Source organism: Nyctereutes procyonoides, unplaced genomic scaffold (assembly GCF_905146905.1).
Source record: "Nyctereutes procyonoides isolate TBG_1078 unplaced genomic scaffold, NYPRO_anot_genome, whole genome shotgun sequence".
Classification (NCBI taxonomy): Eukaryota; Metazoa; Chordata; class Mammalia; order Carnivora; family Canidae; genus Nyctereutes; species Nyctereutes procyonoides.
In genome coordinates, this window is record NW_026575135.1 from 13,625,965 (window position 1) to 13,642,417 (window position 16,453).

General features: G+C 40.1%; 1 protein-coding gene, 1 long non-coding RNA gene and 1 pseudogene across 2 annotated transcripts; all 3 read left to right on the forward strand.

The window, feature by feature from the left end:
* The first annotated feature begins 77 nt into the window (after positions 1-77).
* On the forward strand, positions 78-8,628 carry LOC129494997 (uncharacterized). The gene is made up of 3 exons (XR_008661442.1): positions 78-2,256; positions 5,464-5,565; positions 8,439-8,628. It is a non-coding gene; the product is annotated as an uncharacterized LOC129494997 (long non-coding RNA).
* Positions 6,622-8,422, forward strand: LOC129494996 (protein BTG4-like; annotated as a pseudogene).
* A 479-nt stretch (positions 8,629-9,107) lies between the features above and the next one.
* Positions 9,108-16,010, forward strand: LOC129494548 (phospholipid-transporting ATPase ABCA1-like). The gene is made up of 4 exons (XM_055301479.1): positions 9,108-9,176; positions 9,964-10,088; positions 14,214-14,398; positions 15,843-16,010. Exons 1-4 carry the CDS (start codon positions 9,108-9,110, stop codon positions 15,869-15,871), a joined length of 408 nt encoding a protein of 135 aa, XP_055157454.1. The 3' UTR covers positions 15,872-16,010.
* The last annotated feature ends 443 nt before the right edge of the window (positions 16,011-16,453 follow it).

Consider the following 16,453-nt stretch of genomic DNA (forward strand, 5'->3'; position numbering starts at 1 on the left):
GCTGCCGCGCGGGGAGGCCCGCAGTGCGCGCCCGGGTCGTCTTGGGGGGAGGGCGGGGGTATGTAAAGCCGGGGCGTCGCTCTTCCTCCTGGAGTGGATTCCTTGTTTTTTTGTTTGTTTTTTAGAAGAACCATTTTTTTTTAAGATTTTATTTTTAAATAATCTCTACACCCAACATGGAGCTCGAACTCCCGACTTTGAGATCAAGACTCGAATGCTCCATCGGCTGAGCCAGCTAAGTGCCCCAACAATGCCATTTTTTTGGGGGGGGGATTTATTTATTTATTCATGAGAAACACAGACAGAGAGAGAGAGAGGCAGAGACCCAGGCAGAGGGAGAAGCAGGCCCCATGCAGGGAGCCTGACATGGGACTCGATCCCGGGACCCCAGGGTCACGCCCTGGGTGGAAGGGGCAGGCGCTGAACCGCTGAGCCAGCCAGGGATCCCCAACAATGCCAATTTTAAATAAGACCGTAATCATCTCAAAGGCCAGATCACTTAGTTTTCTTCATTTATACATCAACGACAACCTTATTTTCTTAATAGTTTTCTATTTACATTCATATCAAACATTAGATACAGGGCATATTCTTAAAGTACAATGCCAGTTTATAGGAAGGTATGGTCTGAAACAGTGAGGCCCACCCAGCCTGTTACTTTAGAGTGTATATTGAAATTTAAAAGAATTCCATAATATTCTGGGATGTCAAAATTAGAGTTCAGCCACTGTTCTCCCAATACGTAAGTTCTACTCACCCTTAAAACATGTTGGTAAGAGATGTAAAAAGCTCATCCCATTTCAGTAATTCTTTAAAACGCCAAACTCTTAAATAATGGGGTTTTCCTTATGTAAACTCAGTGGGGACTCCCTGTCCCTAATCGCCACCCCCCATGACTTCATAAGGCTCCTGATGTGATTGAAATGGTGTTTCTTCAGGAGCTCATTGGAATCAGGGTACAGAACTAAGTATTAAAAAGTCAAATAGCTTTGTAAGCCTTAAAAAGCATACCAGCCGACCTCGGATCTTATCCTCCCTATGCCTGGTTATCAGTCCCCAGAATGACTATTTTCAACATTTTCCAGTTGTTTTTTCCAATGATTTTTTTTCTCTCTTTCTACATTACAGGCTTTTTCTAGAGTGTCTTGATATCCTCAGTTATAGATAGTATCTGTTGCTTGGAAAATGAGGGTTTAGGTCTCCTACAGACTACTCTCCAAAATAACCTTTCCTTCCACATTGATAATAGGTATATTAGAAATAGTTATTTATCACAGTATATTAAAAATAGTTAATTGTCACAATTTATAGTATATTAATGTTTACATTTCTATTACAAAGTACATTACATAATCACACAATACATAAACAGAGTCACAGTTACACAATAGTCACATTATTACTTTTTAAAAGATTTTATTTATTTATTTGATCAACAGCACCAGCAAGGGAAGCAGCAGAGGGAGAGGGAGAAATAGGCTCCCCAGTGAACAGGGCGCCCACCTTGGGATTGGATCCCAGGACCCTGAGATCATGACCTGAGCCACCCAAGTGCCCCCAATAGTTACATTATTGCACACGTTGCAATAGTACTGCTTATCAAGAATAGGAAATTTTACCAGTGGTTGGTTGGTTGTGCCTTCTTCAAGGACTCAAATTATCTGCTCAGAGGAGGGAGTCTTTTTTAAAATTGTAATTCCAGAGGGAGTGATTAAGGTTTTCTGGGTGATGGGCATCCTTTTTAACCAAGTAAGACAAAGCAAAGCAATATTTCTTTATTTCTCTTCCCCTCCCCTTTTTTAAAAATCAGAAATAATATTCTCTTTTTGTTTCCTGGGTTCATAATTTATATCTCGGAGGACATTAATCACAGTTGTTTATTTTTTAGTTATTGTTGTGGGTTTCTTCTTGAATTGTTTCAAGTTTTGTTGTGTTTTTATCATTTGATTTGTTTTCTGCCATGGTACTAGTGTTTTTCCCAAGCTATTTTTGCATTTGCAGTGAAACAAAAAAATTTTTTTTGAAAGTTCTTTGAGTATGGGTGTGGCCTGTCACATAGTTTCACTGTAGGGTTTTCTTTTATTTCACTGAGGGTAAAAAAAAAAAAAACCATTTATTATCATCCATAAGTAATTTCTCTTAAGCCTAGTCAGTTACCCTGTGAGGAAACTTCCAGATTCCCACCTGTGAGTTACAAGCCTTACTGCAAGTTTTCTGTGACTGAGGAGGGAAGGAGGCTGGATATCTCATTATTTGGTAAGTAGTCATTCACTTAATTTGTTTAGGACTGGTACTGGCCCCTTTAGTTGTATCTGGTACTTCTGAATGTGGTTCACATTTTCAAGAATATATTAAATAGGACAAGCTAAACTTCTGTAACAAATAGACACCAAATGGATAATGTCTCAGACACAAGATTTTATTTCTTGTTCCTTAAGAATCTAAAATAGGTTTTCCTAGTTGGCAGGCAGCTCTTCTATACATAGTGAAATCCAGACTTCTACCCAGTGGTTTTGCCATCCATAGAAACCCCATCACCAACTGCATCTAGCCAGCAGAAAGGTAGAGAGAATTTCCAAGATGAAAATATTTAACAGATTACTATCTGTGACTCACTCTCTGTAATTCACTATCACTATAAAATTTATGGCTATAACTTAGGGAAAACATTGGTAAGTGCTACTAGGTGCCTAAGACAATCTCTTGTTCACTCACAGGTTTCTTTCTTTCTTTCTTTTTTTTTTTTTTTTTGTAAGATTTTATTTATTTATCCATGAGAGACACACACACAGAGAGAGAGAGAGAGAGAGACAGAGACACAGGCAGAGGGAGAAGCAGGCTTCATGCAGGGAGCCCGATGTGGGACTCAATCCCAGGTCTCCAGGATCATGTCCTGGGCCAAAGGCAGCACTAAACCACTGAGCCACCTGGGCTGCCCCACTCACAGGTTTCAGTCATCCTCAAAACTTTATGAGTTCAACTTTACTTCCAAGTGAGGAAGGTGAAGTTCTGAGAGAATTAAGTTTCTTAGGTCCACTGCTGCTAAGTGGCACATCCAGGGTTTAAAGCCAGATTGAAAACCAGTTCATTTCACCACATATTTTTTAAGATGTGTGATAGAAAATAGCCGCTATACATCATTAAAAAAACATGAAATAAATGTTCTTATGTGACATTTTGTTTTGAAATAATCCCTGAACTGCACAGAATGTAAAGTATATTGAAAACTACTGTTGTATATACTAAATTTCTGGCAAGCAGTCCAAAACCAAATAAACCTGAAATATTAAAATAGGCTAATGTGATATAGAGCAATTGGGTGGTTATTTTAGACTAGGGGGACTAAGATTGCCTTTCTTTTTTTTTTAATTTTTATTTATTTATGATAGTCACACAGAGAGAGAGAGAGAGGCAGAGACATAGGCAGAGGGAGAAGCGGGCTCCATGCACTGGGAGCCTGACGTGGGATTCGATCCCGGGTCTCCAGGATCGCGCCCTGGGCCAAAGGCAGGCGCCAAACCGCTGCGCCACCCAGGGATCCCAAGATTGCCTTCCTTAAGAGGTAATATGAAACATGTATTATATATACAAAAGTCGATGTGTCAGTACACTTTAAAAAATAATACATTGAAAGCCTATTACCCTGCCACTAAGAAAGAAATTAAATATTGTCAGTAATTTAGAAGCCCAATACATGTTCCTTTGAGGTCACATTCTCCTTCCTACAACACCTTCCCCAACCTCCTTGCCTCAAGCAACCATGGTCCCAGAATTTTGTGTTCATCATCACATTCATTTTCATTGAAGTTCAATTACGTTTGTCTATATCTCTAAACAATATATTGCATTGGTTTGCCTATTTTAGAACTTTCTATAAGTGGAATCAGACTATTTTGTCATTCTGTTAGTTGATTCTCAGCTTTGAAATGAGGTTTTCAGAAATCATGTATTTCGATGCTGTCAGAGTAATTGATACATTTCTCTGCAATATGCTGTTCCACTGTATGGACATATATTTGTCCATTTGATATTGAACAAAGATGTTTTGAATTTTTAAATAGATAATTCCTGTTTCCACATGAAGAATTTCTATAGAGCAGGAGTTTTTAACCTTTAGAACCCTTTGGAAATCTTGTAGGCCTGTGGAACTATAGGGGGTGAGGGCACTCATAAAAAATACTTATTTTCAGTTAGAAGTTGGTGACAATTGTTAAAAAGCAAAATAAAACTGAGTAAATTTTGAAGATGTAATTGCTTTTATTAAATGATTCATGATAGGGCACCTGGGTGGCTCAGGTCATGATCTCAGGGTCCTGGGATCAAGCCCCAAGTTGGGCTTTGTGTTCATCTGGGTGCCTGCTTGAGGATTCTCTTTCTCCCTTTCCCTCTGCCCCTCCTTCTGCTCTTGAGTTCTCTCTCTCAAATAAATAAATTTTTAAAAATGATTCATGAATTGGACAACATTGCAATCTAGCAAGTGGAGAGATACTCTGAGGAGTTGTACAAAATGGAAGGTTTTTGTAGGAAGGAGGATGCAAGAAAGTTACGAGCAAAAGGAAAGAAAAGAGGATTGTTCTAGGTAAGGTCACTTTCCCTTGGTGGTGGTGAAGGGGAAGAGCAAGAGTTCTTTTTTTTTTCTAAAGACTATTTATTCATGAGAGACACACAGAGAGACAGAGACACAGGCAGAGGGAGCAGCAGACTCCCTGTGGGGAGCCCGATGTAGGACTCGACCCCAGGACCCTTGGATCAGGGTCTGAGACAAAGGCAGATGCTCAGCCATTGAGCCACCTAGGCATCCCAAGAGCAGGAGTTCTTATCATGCAGATTACCTCATCTTCATTTTGCTGGGGGGATGGAAAGGGCCATGTACTGACTCAGTGGTACCTATGAGAAGATTCCTGGCTGAGCAGTTAAGATTACATTTCTGGGAAAGGTTGATACCACAATTAGATTGGTTATTAAGCCCTGGTTTACTGATTTGGGGCCATAACCCAAGTGATGCCACTTTGGGCCAGTGTTTCTGTTTTTTTAAACATAATAAAGATATTATTTTTTCCCATCTAATTTACCAGGTCCTCCGATTTCTTCCATAGATACCTTTGGGGATCTGTGTATCAGAGGTTAGAAACAACTGTGTTGACTATATACCTAGGAATGGAATTGCTGAGTCATAAGATATGTACCATATTCATCTTTACTAAACAGTGTCAGACTATTTTATAAATTTATACCCTAATCACAGTGTATGGGGTTTTTCTGACCAATTTTTTATACTGTTCATTTGTTTTGATTAGTAGTCTGATGCATTTTTACACCTTACATAACAAATAGGTATCAAGTTAAAGGGTGGAGGAAATTACAGGAGGTAGCAAAGGCAACAATCCACCTGATTCTGATTCACTCACTGATTCACATGGATTTGAATCACCTGTTTCTGCATGGTTTTGTCCAAACGTCCAGCTCATGCAGATCTGCAGAAGGAAGCAGGAGAGGTGGATCCAGTGCTGTCCCAACTGAGTACAAAGGAGGGCAGTACCTACCTGTAATTGGTGACATCTCTGGGTAAGTACCTTAACTGATGTATTCTTAGGCTACTAGATGGTGGTATAGACCACCTTTCCTTCATTAAAGTGTGGCCTGTGTGCTATTTTTGTTGTAATTTCTGAGTTCCTGTCATTGAAGCTATAGTTACTTAGTGTGGAGTTACCTCCCAGTTCTCTTTTTTGTGTTCATGATACAGGATTATGTATTGGAGGAGGAGATTTTCAGTAAAGACTGTTAAAGAACAAAAATTCAAGTTTGAAATTTGAAGATGTGAAGATGTAATTGGCTTTATTCAAAAATTCATGAATTGGTCAGCATCTCTTTGAGTAAATAGACAGGTACTTGGAAGAGTTGTGCAAACTGGAATAGTTTTAGAGGCAGAAGGAGGGTATTAGCAAAAGGAAGTTATTAGCAAAAGAGAAAGGATTATTTCATGTCTGGTCATCTTTTTAGGGGAAAGAAATGAAGGGAATGGCAGGGATCTTATGAAGATTACTAGTGCTGATCAGGAAATTTCAGTTTGACTGTTCAAGGTCGCACTACTGGGAAAGTGGAAGCTGCTGTTAAGTCTTGGTTTGCTGTTATGGGTGCAAATGACTCCATTCTGGGTCTGTTGTTTCTTTCCTAACAAGGCGAATTACTATTAATGTTTATGGGTTTCTTTTCTTTATTTTTATAATTATTTATAAAAGTAATTGGAAATAAAAAATAATTCCAATTTTTCATTCAGTGTTTCTTAAAAAGTTTTCTACTCATGTCAGTGAATATTTTTGTTAAGCACCTGTTGAATGTTGTGCTTTGAGTTAAAAGCTGTGAGGGAAGGAAAATAGACTGCACACTTTTTCAGCTTGTCAGCATGTCTTGATATTTCTGTATCAGCCTCCTTGTTGTTAGTCCTTTTGGAATTACTAGCAGGAAAGATTTGTGAGCAACTCAGTATTAAATATAGTATGAATTTCTTTGAAGTTGTTTCTATTTAAATTGTTTTTATTACTAAAACACATGAACATGTTTAATGTATATTATTATATCCCTTTATATCCTATATTGATACCTCCTTCTTTCCCTTGAGTCATGAGGGATGAAATGCAACTGCAGTTTTCTTTGTCACAAGATTGGTGAAAAAACATGATAAATTGAGTAAACAGCAAATAGAAGACTTTGCAGAAAAGCTGATGGCCATCTTGTTTGAAACCTACAGAAGTCACTGGTACTCTGCCCTTCCAAAGGGCAAGCCTTCAGGTGTATCAGGATAAATAATAATCAATAAAGATCCCATTCTGGAAAGGGTTTGTGCTGAAAGTAACATGGATTTTTCTCACCTGGGACTTCCAAAGGAGATGACCGTATGGGTAGATCCCTTTGAAGTGTGCTGTAGGTATGGTGAGAAAAATCATCCATTTACAATTGCTTCTTTTAAAGGCAGGTGGGAGGAATGGGAGCTTACCCAGCAGATCAGCTTTTCCGTTAATAGAGCCACTTTAGACCACACCTCAGGCATTTCCTCTGTTGAAGAAAGTTGTAACAAAGAACCTCAGATCATTCCTAAAGTCAGTAATCCGAAGAGTATATATCAGGTTGAAAACTTAAAACAGCCCTTTCAATCTTGGTTCCATGTCTCCCGGAAAAAGAATATGGCACATGGCCGTATGGGCCTCCTAGGGAACACTTCTCATGCATTGCATAAACATCCTAAAGGTCAGAGGCCTGCTGCTAACCACCGGGTGGACAGGTACCACTGGGTGAACACAAACCGATAATGCAGTGGCTGGGCACCTCATGGGATAGAGCTCAGAGGAGCTGCTTTATTTTCTTTAAAACAGAAGAGAATCTAAGGTTGTGAAGCCCACGAAACAGAAAAAGTACTCCCATCAGGGACTAGGGTACCGTAAAGGTGAATCCTTTCACACAGATCATGACTATGTTCTTAGCTGTGCTTTTAATTCGTATGTAATTTTATGTGAAGTTTTATGTAACACTAACGAATGTATTCAGTAAGGTAATAGAATGAAGATATTGACCTGGGATGATTCAATGAATTATGAAAAGCAACAGTTTAAATAAACACACTATGTTTTTTTTTTAAAGGTATTATTGGCTTTATGTTTTGCATTTAAAAGTGAATTCTAGTGCTAGTAGCATTTTAAAACTTATCATTAATAAATATAATTATTTCTCGAAAAAGGCTTGGCAAGTCTATTGCTTTGAGTAATTTTTGTGCCTCCCAGTGAGCTGTGGAGAGGTTACGGGAGGAGTATTTCCAGAACTTTAGCTACTTGTTTTAGATTGTTACTAAATAAGTTGGCTTTCTCCCTCATATGAATTGAGATACTTTTTAGCTTAAAACACTCACTTAGTTTTGATATATTTTTTTACTAAGTTCTTTTTACAAATGAAGATCCATTATCCAGTGCTCTCCAGTATAATTATTTTAACCTGTCATAGACACCTACTGAATGAGTAATTACTTCACTTTTTAATGTATTTTAGCTTTACTCGCCAATCATTGTTCCTGCAGCATTTTTATGATTTTTAAAAAATATTTATCTATCTATCTATCTATTTATTTATTTATTTGAGACAGAGAGAGGCAGAGACACAGGCAGAGGGAGAAACAGGCTCCAGCCAGGGAGGCTGACATGGGATTCGATCCAGGGTCTCCAGGATCATGCCCTGGGCCAAAGGCGGCGCTAAACCGCTGAGCCACCTGGGCTGCCGTATAATTTTTTTTATGTGAGAAATAATTTAATTTACATTTTTCTGAATTCTTGCGAATTCAGCATCTTTTCATAATTTTGTAGGCCATATTGTTCTCATTTTTTGAGGTCTTACCTTATTACTGTTGCTTAATTTTCTGTTGTATTGTTCATTTTTATCTTACTGATTTCAAGTCTTGCTGGAAAAGCATGAAAAAGAAGATCAAGGCGATGTCAAAACTGCCTAAGATAGTAGGTGACCTTAAAAAAAAAAAAAAAAGATAGTAGGGGACCTTCAGTGTTGGCTTCTTGCATAATCCAGAGAAACAGACCTGCTCAGTGGGATGGACAGCAATCCCAGTCCTGCTTCCTGCCACTCACACATTGCAGGCAAGTGATTTCTCTGTGCCTCCATGTCCTCATCTTTAGAATGAAGATGATGTACCTATGACATAGGGTTGTTATGTGGATTGAAATAAATGCTTAGAAGGGGCCTGTCGTTAAGGAGTGCTCTGTGTGTGTGTGTGTGTGTGTGTGTGTGTGTGTGTGCACACGTGTGAGTTTTATTGCAGAGGATAGCCTAACAAGGACTGAGTTTAGAAAAATTGGCTGGGCAAATTCAGCTATCATAAGCTGAGAAATGATACATCCAGATGCACTTGATATATAAACTTATTGGAAACGTGATTTTTCTCTAAATTGATGCTTAGCTGCAAATTGACAAAAAGGTAGCCAGAGAGGTCAGAAAAAAATGGACAGAGAAGACTCATTACAGTGTTGCCTGCATGTCAGTGTTTGCATGCTCAGTGGCTTGATCAGAAGAAAATGATCCTACTCTCTAAAATCAAGAAGTACAGAGCAAGCATGTGCAGAGTCTTCCCCACAGACCAAGTGGGTAATGCAGAGAGTCGGAGTTTGGAGCACACAGACCTGGTTTGGAATTCTGGGGCTGCTACTTATTGGCTGTGTGACCTTGGGCAAGTTCCTTAGTCTCTCTGAGCTCAATTCCCTTGTTTGTTGATTGGTGATAATGTTACTACTAGTTAGGGTTGTAACGATAAGGAAATGAGGTAATTGTCACCTAGTATTTTCCCATAAAGAAGGACTAAGGTAATTATGCTTTTTGAGGCCATTACCTGGTGACAGTGGCTGCTGTTCCTTTCAGAGCATGGGATCTGACTGGGTCATTCCATCTTGGTCTGCAGATTCCAAGTGAGACTACTGAGGCCACAGAAGTGACTTCACATGGGTAGAGATCGTAGTAGAGATGGAGGCAGGCTTCAGGTCTTCAGGCTCCTGGTGCAGGGCTGGTTGTCTCGGCCTTTCTCTGAGCTGAGCTGGGCTCACAGCCCTTGATGGGGTCTTCCTCAGGTCTCCAGAGGGAAGGGGGCAGGACCCCTTGTTCTGAGTCACCCTGACATGTGACCCCTGTGCACTCTGTAGGGTTTTTAGCTGGGTGCCTCTGCTAGGTGGCCACGGCCTCGGGCCTTGTGCTGTCAGCCTCCAGAAATGCCCCAGAGGGAAGGGGCATTTTCAGCATCTGCTGCTTCCCAGCTTCCATGAGTGCCTTGGTGGAGCTTTGTCTGGGGCCCATAATGCTTGTTTGCGTGCTGGCTGGTCCAGGAGGCTAGCTGGGCGCGTAGGGTCTTGCCCCATGCCTTGTTTCCTAACATTTGCCCTTGGTTTGTAATTTCCTTTCCCCTCTGTGCCCTGGTCGTAGATCGTCCTGCCAGCTGTGTTTGTCTGCATTGCTCTGGTGTTCAGCCTGATTGTGCCCCCCTTTGGCAAGTACCCCAGCCTGGAACTTCAGCCCTGGGTGTACAACGAACAGTACACATTTGTCAGGTATGTGTCTGCCTCCTGCGCCCCGGGAGAGAAGAGAGCTCAGGCTGACCAAGGGTGTTTGTGCTACTGAGGGCCAAGGGGAGGTGGACCCTGGGATCGCTCAGTGGAGTGGCCTTGATCAGCCCTTGAAAGCTCCTCCACAGACTAATGTTGGATGCAGAGAACAACAAATTGAACCTCAGATAATAGACCAGTCCTCTGTTGTCATATTTGAACTTTTCTCCTCTTTATACTAGTATTGCCATCTACAATATGTATTTTAACAAAATAAGCTGCCCTTCTAACTCCTATGATTAAGTTGTAAATATATTTGGATATTTACAGCTATGTTAATTTTATAGTTGAATCAAAGTATTTGTATACACTGTACCTCTAGGAAGTCAATACTTTTTTTTTTTTACCACAATGCAATTCTTGAATTTTTATCTCTTAAGTTGTAGATACTAGCTAGTATTTATTCTTTAGACAAAAGTACCCCTCATTTTCTAACAAACAATCCAGTACTTCAAACAAAAGGTTAAAGGAATTTCTTAATCTTGTTAGGCAGAAATTTTCTTCATTCTGTAGGATTTATAGATCTTCAGATGGGGGAGAAATATCAGTGATATAAAAAACAAGGGATGTTGGAGCACCTGGGTGGCTCAGTGGGTTCAGCTTTTGACTCTTGACTTGCGCTTAGATCATGATCTCAGGGTCATGATATGTAGCCCTGCATTGGCTCAGAGCTTAGTGGTCTGCTTAAGATTCTCTGTCCCTCTCCCTTTGCTCCTCCCCCTTGCACTTGTGCTCTCTCTGTCTCTATTTCTCTCTCTCTAAGATAAATAAATCTTTAAAAAAAAAACAAGGGAAGCTTTTTTTAAAAAAAGTTATATATGCACACACATATGGTATATATATGTATATATATGCTATATGTACACATTTTATACACATAGTATATATAGTATATACTATAGTATGCATGGTATATATACACATATAGTATGTACACATATAGTATGTATACTGTACATACTAGTGTGTGTATATATACATTGTATATATGGTATGGTATGTGTATTTGTGTATGTGTGTGTGTGTATCTATGTCCATATATATACACACATATCTCAGGTTTACTTTATTCTTTATTTTCCAGGCTTAGCTTGTATTGCTCATGGCTGCAGAACATGGGCTTATTTATAATTTGTGCTCATTATTGTTTATATTTTTCAGTTATCCATGCAAGTATTCAGCCAATAAAGTCTCCCTGGCCTTTGTAGAAAATCCTGGTTGTTAGTGCCTAATGGATAATTGTGAAAGTACTTTTGAAATACTGATCCTTACTAAGTTTGTGAAAGTGCTTTTTTTTTTTTTTTAAAGTAGTCTCCATGCCCAGAGTGGGCCTTGAACTCATGACCCTGAGATCAAGACCTGAGCTGAGATCAAGAGTCAGGTGCTTAACTGATTGAGCCACTTAGGCCACCCTGAAAGTACTTTTAAAATACAGATCCTTAATAAGTTTCTTTACTTCACATATGCAAATGTATATTATGTATGTGTGTGTTTATATATATGTATGCTCACACATACTTTATATATATTTATACAGTTTCTACTCTGGAGTCCTGTTTATTATCCATCATATCAAATAAATGGCTAGTGTCTAAGGTCTGTGTTTTATTTATTTTTGTGTTAAGAACCTAGCACTCAAAAAAAAAAAAAAAGAACCTAGCACTCAGGAAGTGTTTAATAAAGCATTTACTTTGAAAACCCTTTTTACCTCCCAATTCCTGTTTTTTAATGAACTACTGAACTGGCTGCTTCTCATCTCATGTACCCACAGTGATGACACTCCTGAGAACATGGGTACCCAGGAACTCTTGAATGCCCTCATCGAAGATGCTGGCTTTAGGATCCAACATATGGAAGAAAAACCAATCCTCAGAGTGCTGTTTTAGACTCTCCTTGATTGGTTTCTTGTGGTTGTCACCTGATCTCCTCTCTTAACATTGCATTTATCAGCTGCATGCCACACTCTGACTACCATCATTTGCACTTTGAATCATTTTTTATCTTAAAAAAGCTAATATGCTGACTTAATTGGAATATCTAGAAACGAACATTTGGAGAACATTCTAACATCTTGTAAAGCAAATCATTATAGCTTTTTTTTTTTTTTTTTTTTTTTACTGCTGTAGCATATTAATATTTAATTTAATAGCACTTCATACTTAATGGTCAGATCAGTAAGTCTCCCTCTCCCATCCACTCCTGTACTTAAGTTTTGTAATGGGCTGCTCCATTATATATAATTTTTGGTTTTGCTAATCAGCTTTTTCACTTTGACAACCTGAAAACATAATATACTTACTTTTTATGATAATTCATAGTTTTCTTTTAAACATGTATTTTTTATGACACTGGTCTTCAAAATCCTTTTTCAGGCACTGTATAAACAAATTCAGTGAATGCCCATAAGGCTCTAAGTGTCTGGGTGGGGAGGGCAAAGGTACATCAAAGGATCACTGAGTAAAGACAATGAAGAGAGATGAGGAGCTTTTGAGAGCCAATGCTGGGAGAGGTGGGTTCAATTTTCTAGGCTAGAAAGACAAAAGAGACATAAATGCTCGGCTTTGATGAAGAGTACCATTGATGTGTATTGGAGGCAGTCTGAAGGCAAGATCTCTGTACTGACAATGCTTTCTGAAATTCAGGTTTTTTTTTTTTTTTTTAAATTTTCTTTTTTTTTTTTTTTTTTTTAAATTTATGATAGTCACAGAGAGAGAGAGAGAGAGAGAGAGAGAGAGGCAGAGACACAGGCAGAGGGAGAAGCAGGCCCCATGCACCGGGAGCCCGACGTGGGATTCGATCCCAGGTCTCCAGGATCGCGCCCTGGGCCAAAGGCAGGCGCCAAACCGCTGCGCCACCCAGGGATCCCTGAAATTCAGGTTTTAAGCTCCTTAAAAAGTGGTATAACTGAGGGAAATTTGGGACACTTAGTAGTGGCATTTAACTTTATCTTAGCCCATCATCTTCTGGAGGTTTTAGAGTATGAACTTCAGGAGGGCACCGTGTCTTGACTTTTCCATCAAGTCATAGTACTTTAGAGAGAACTAGGGAGCAATCCACAAATCTGTTCTTTTGATATTTTTAGTACATACAAGAATGACATAAAGAGTGTGGCTGTGCTTTGTAGAATTTTGCAACAGGAAGGGATACTAGAAATGCCTTGTTTCAACATGTCATTTTGTACTTTTATTTTACTGGTGGAGAAGGGCAAGAGTCTTGGTGGTTCGCAGTGATTCAGAGCTCAAGTCAGGCATAAAGGCCTTGTGATGCTTGCAAACAACCTAGCTCTTCATGTACTGAGCACCCTCCCCACATCTCCTCCAAACCCCAATTCTGTACTCATTTTAAAACGTAAAGTGAATCTTGCCACTCCCCACCAGATTTATAGCACATTGGACATAACATGCAGACTCCTTCCCAGGCCTGGGTCATCTGGCCATCCTCCACCCTCATCTCCCAGTATTCTCTCTCCTATGTCATCCTGTCCCAGCCCACTGCCTTCCTGCTGTTCCTCAAACATGGGAAGTTCATTTCTTTTGGGGGGCTTTGTTCTAATACTTTATATTGCCCTGGTTTATAATGTATTTCTCCTCAAATCTTTCCCTGACTTCTAATTGTGTATGCCTTGGAAGAAGGCAGTAGCCTCTCTTCCCTTGATTCACTGTCTTCTTAGTTTTTTTTCTGCCTAAGTGACATTTGTTTATTGCCATATTCCTCTAGAGGAATGCAAGCTCTATGAAGGCAGGGACTTTGTCTTGTTTACCCCAGACTCTCAAATATGCAGAACAATGTCTGACACATAGTTGATGCTCAGTAAATATTCGATGAATGAACACAGGGGCAAGAGACCTGATGCCAGTGGATTGGGTTGACTGGAGTTTGGTATATGAACATTTAGGACCTCTTTGTATTCTTTCATCCTTAACTGTAAAGTAAGTCTGCAGCTTACAGATTAACGAACAGTGAGGGGATAGGTGCATGTTTGTGGTTGTTATTGATTGATCTGTGCTCCTGAGCCAACGGGAAAGGCCAGATCCTCTCGGGTGATGCTACCTTGATATCTTCCCTTTGCAGAGATGTGCCCTGCTCAGTGGGGGAGGAGGAGTGGACCACCGCCCCAGTTCCCCAGACCATCGCAGACCTCTTCCAAAATGGGAACTGGATGATAGAGAATCCCTCACCCACCTGCCATGTAGCAGTGACAAAATCAAGATCTGTCCGTGTGTCCTCTGGGGGCAGGGGGCCTGCCTCCCCCACAGGTGAGTCGCTCTCTGTGTGACTGAGCAGGTAGTGGTGCAGGGCAGGCTGGGAAGCTTCTGCTTGGGAAGAAGGAATGGCTGACCTGTCATGTCAGGGTGTTGTCTTTCAGTCTTGATTTTAATTCTTATCACAGAGAAAAAAGCATGTGAGTTCTGAGGGGGAGGGATTTGGTCTACAGTTCCTAGGTCTTAGCTTGTTTCTCTATTTTGAGAGGTGAGCCGAGGTTACTTACTTGTTTGAGTTAAAACCAGAACACGACACTCTGCTCAGTGGGCCAGACGCAGTGGAAGACACAGTCTGGCCTCTCCCACTGAGGTGATGCAACAGAACACACTGTGACAGGCCCGGTGTCATCCGTGGTTCTGCCACAGAGGAGCTGGTGATGTGGGACAGGCCACTCAGTTCCCCGGGCCTGTTTCCTTGTCTCCGAATTAGGGAGGCTGGCCCATAAAACTTTTGTGGGTCTTAAAACTGACATTCTGAGATTGTGAGTGTTGGGGAACAGTTCTGAGCCTTTTTACTGAGAACAATTTCAGGAAGATTCTCAATCACTTCCTCTGACTCAAAGGATTCCATTAGGGATGTCTGGGTGGCTCAGTGGTTGAGCATCTGCCTTTGGCTCTGGTCATGATCCTGGGTCCTGGGATCGAGTCCACCAGGCTCCCTGTGGGGATCCTGCTTCTCCTTCTGCATATGTCTCTGCCTCTCTCTGTGGGTCTCTAATGAATAAATAAAATGTTTAAAAACAAAGCAAAACCATAAAAACCCAAAGGATTCCATTAAGCAAGTGAAGAAACACTTGAAGCTAGCTAGGCTATTTTATCTATCCCAAGATCTGTCAGAAAAGTGGGCCCAGCGTTGCTGGTATGTGGGAGTCATTGGTAGGTCAATCAGATCACCTAGCTGCTTATTGTTTAGGACTTTTGCAAAGCCATCACTAGTATTTAGTGATTGTGCACCAGCCAAGACTGAACTACTCTGTATATTTAATATTTGAAAGTGTTTATCATGTATATGGAACGTGGCAATCTTCTTTTATCTCCTACACAGTATCAATATAGGTCATTAGGAATTTTATATAATACTCTGTATAATGGGCTGATAGGACCATTTTTATAACCAGAATCTTAGAATTTTTCTTTCTTTCTTTAGAATTTCTATATCTATTAGATTGATATGCTATATACTATTGTTTTTAAATTTATTTACAGCTGGAAGAATTTGAGTAGTTTCACGTTAATATTTCCATACCTACTAAGTTTTCAAGCCACATACCTTTGTGAGAATTACAATCTGCTCCTCTTTCAAGGTTAGGAACAGTGGACCGAAGTGAATGCCATTAGGACATTTTCACCTCTTTCAGTAGTTTCATTATGGTACTGGACTCTTAATTCAATGAGATGTACTCTTAATTCAATGAGATGTTATCCATTTGTTTTTCAGATTTTTTACTTGAAAATTATCACGTTTAAACTCCTAAAAATGTGCTTTGGGATGCCCGGGTGGCTGAGTGGTTGAGTATCTGCCTTTGGCTCAGGGCGTGATCCCAGGATGCTGGAATCGAGTCCCACTTCGGGCTCCCTGCAGGGAGCCTTCTTTTCCCTCTGCTTATGTCTCTGCCTTTCATGAATAAATGAAATCTTTAAAAATAAATTTATCTTATTTATTGAACAGATGTTTTTCCCTGGGCTATTCATCAGATATTTGTGTGTATATTTGTATGTATGTGTCCTCCTTGATTATGTTCTCAGCATCAGTGATTCCTTAGATCCAGGCTGACTTTATCCGTCCAGGAAGAGCATGACAGTGGGCATCCTTGTTTCCATCTATGTTATCTTTTAAAACATTCTTTGTCTCAGCAAGCTTTGTTGTGTTTGTGATCCAGGAGTGGGTCAGTGAAGCAAAGCACCCGCAGTTAGTTCATCAGCAGAGGGTAGCCTGTCATGTACTGGCTCTCCAGTTTTTTGTGGGATATGTTAAGAACACCCATCTGCTGCTGCTTTCTAAATCTCCATCAGGGCTATGGACTGGATGAAAGAGCCCTTGTGTCTTCT

Bases quoted from the DNA above. Each gene is read 5' to 3' on its own strand.
- LOC129494548 (XM_055301479.1), top strand. From the start codon at position 9,108: ATGTGCAGAGTCTTCCCCACAGACCAAGTGGGTAATGCAGAGAGTCGG. The intron at 10,089-14,213 runs GTATGTGTCTGC...TTCCCTTTGCAG, and splicing joins GAACAGTACACATTTGTCAG to AGATGTGCCCTGCTCAGTGG. The intron at 14,399-15,842 runs GTGAGTCGCTCT...TTTGTTTTTCAG, and splicing joins GGGGCCTGCCTCCCCCACAG to ATTTTTTACTTGAAAATTAT.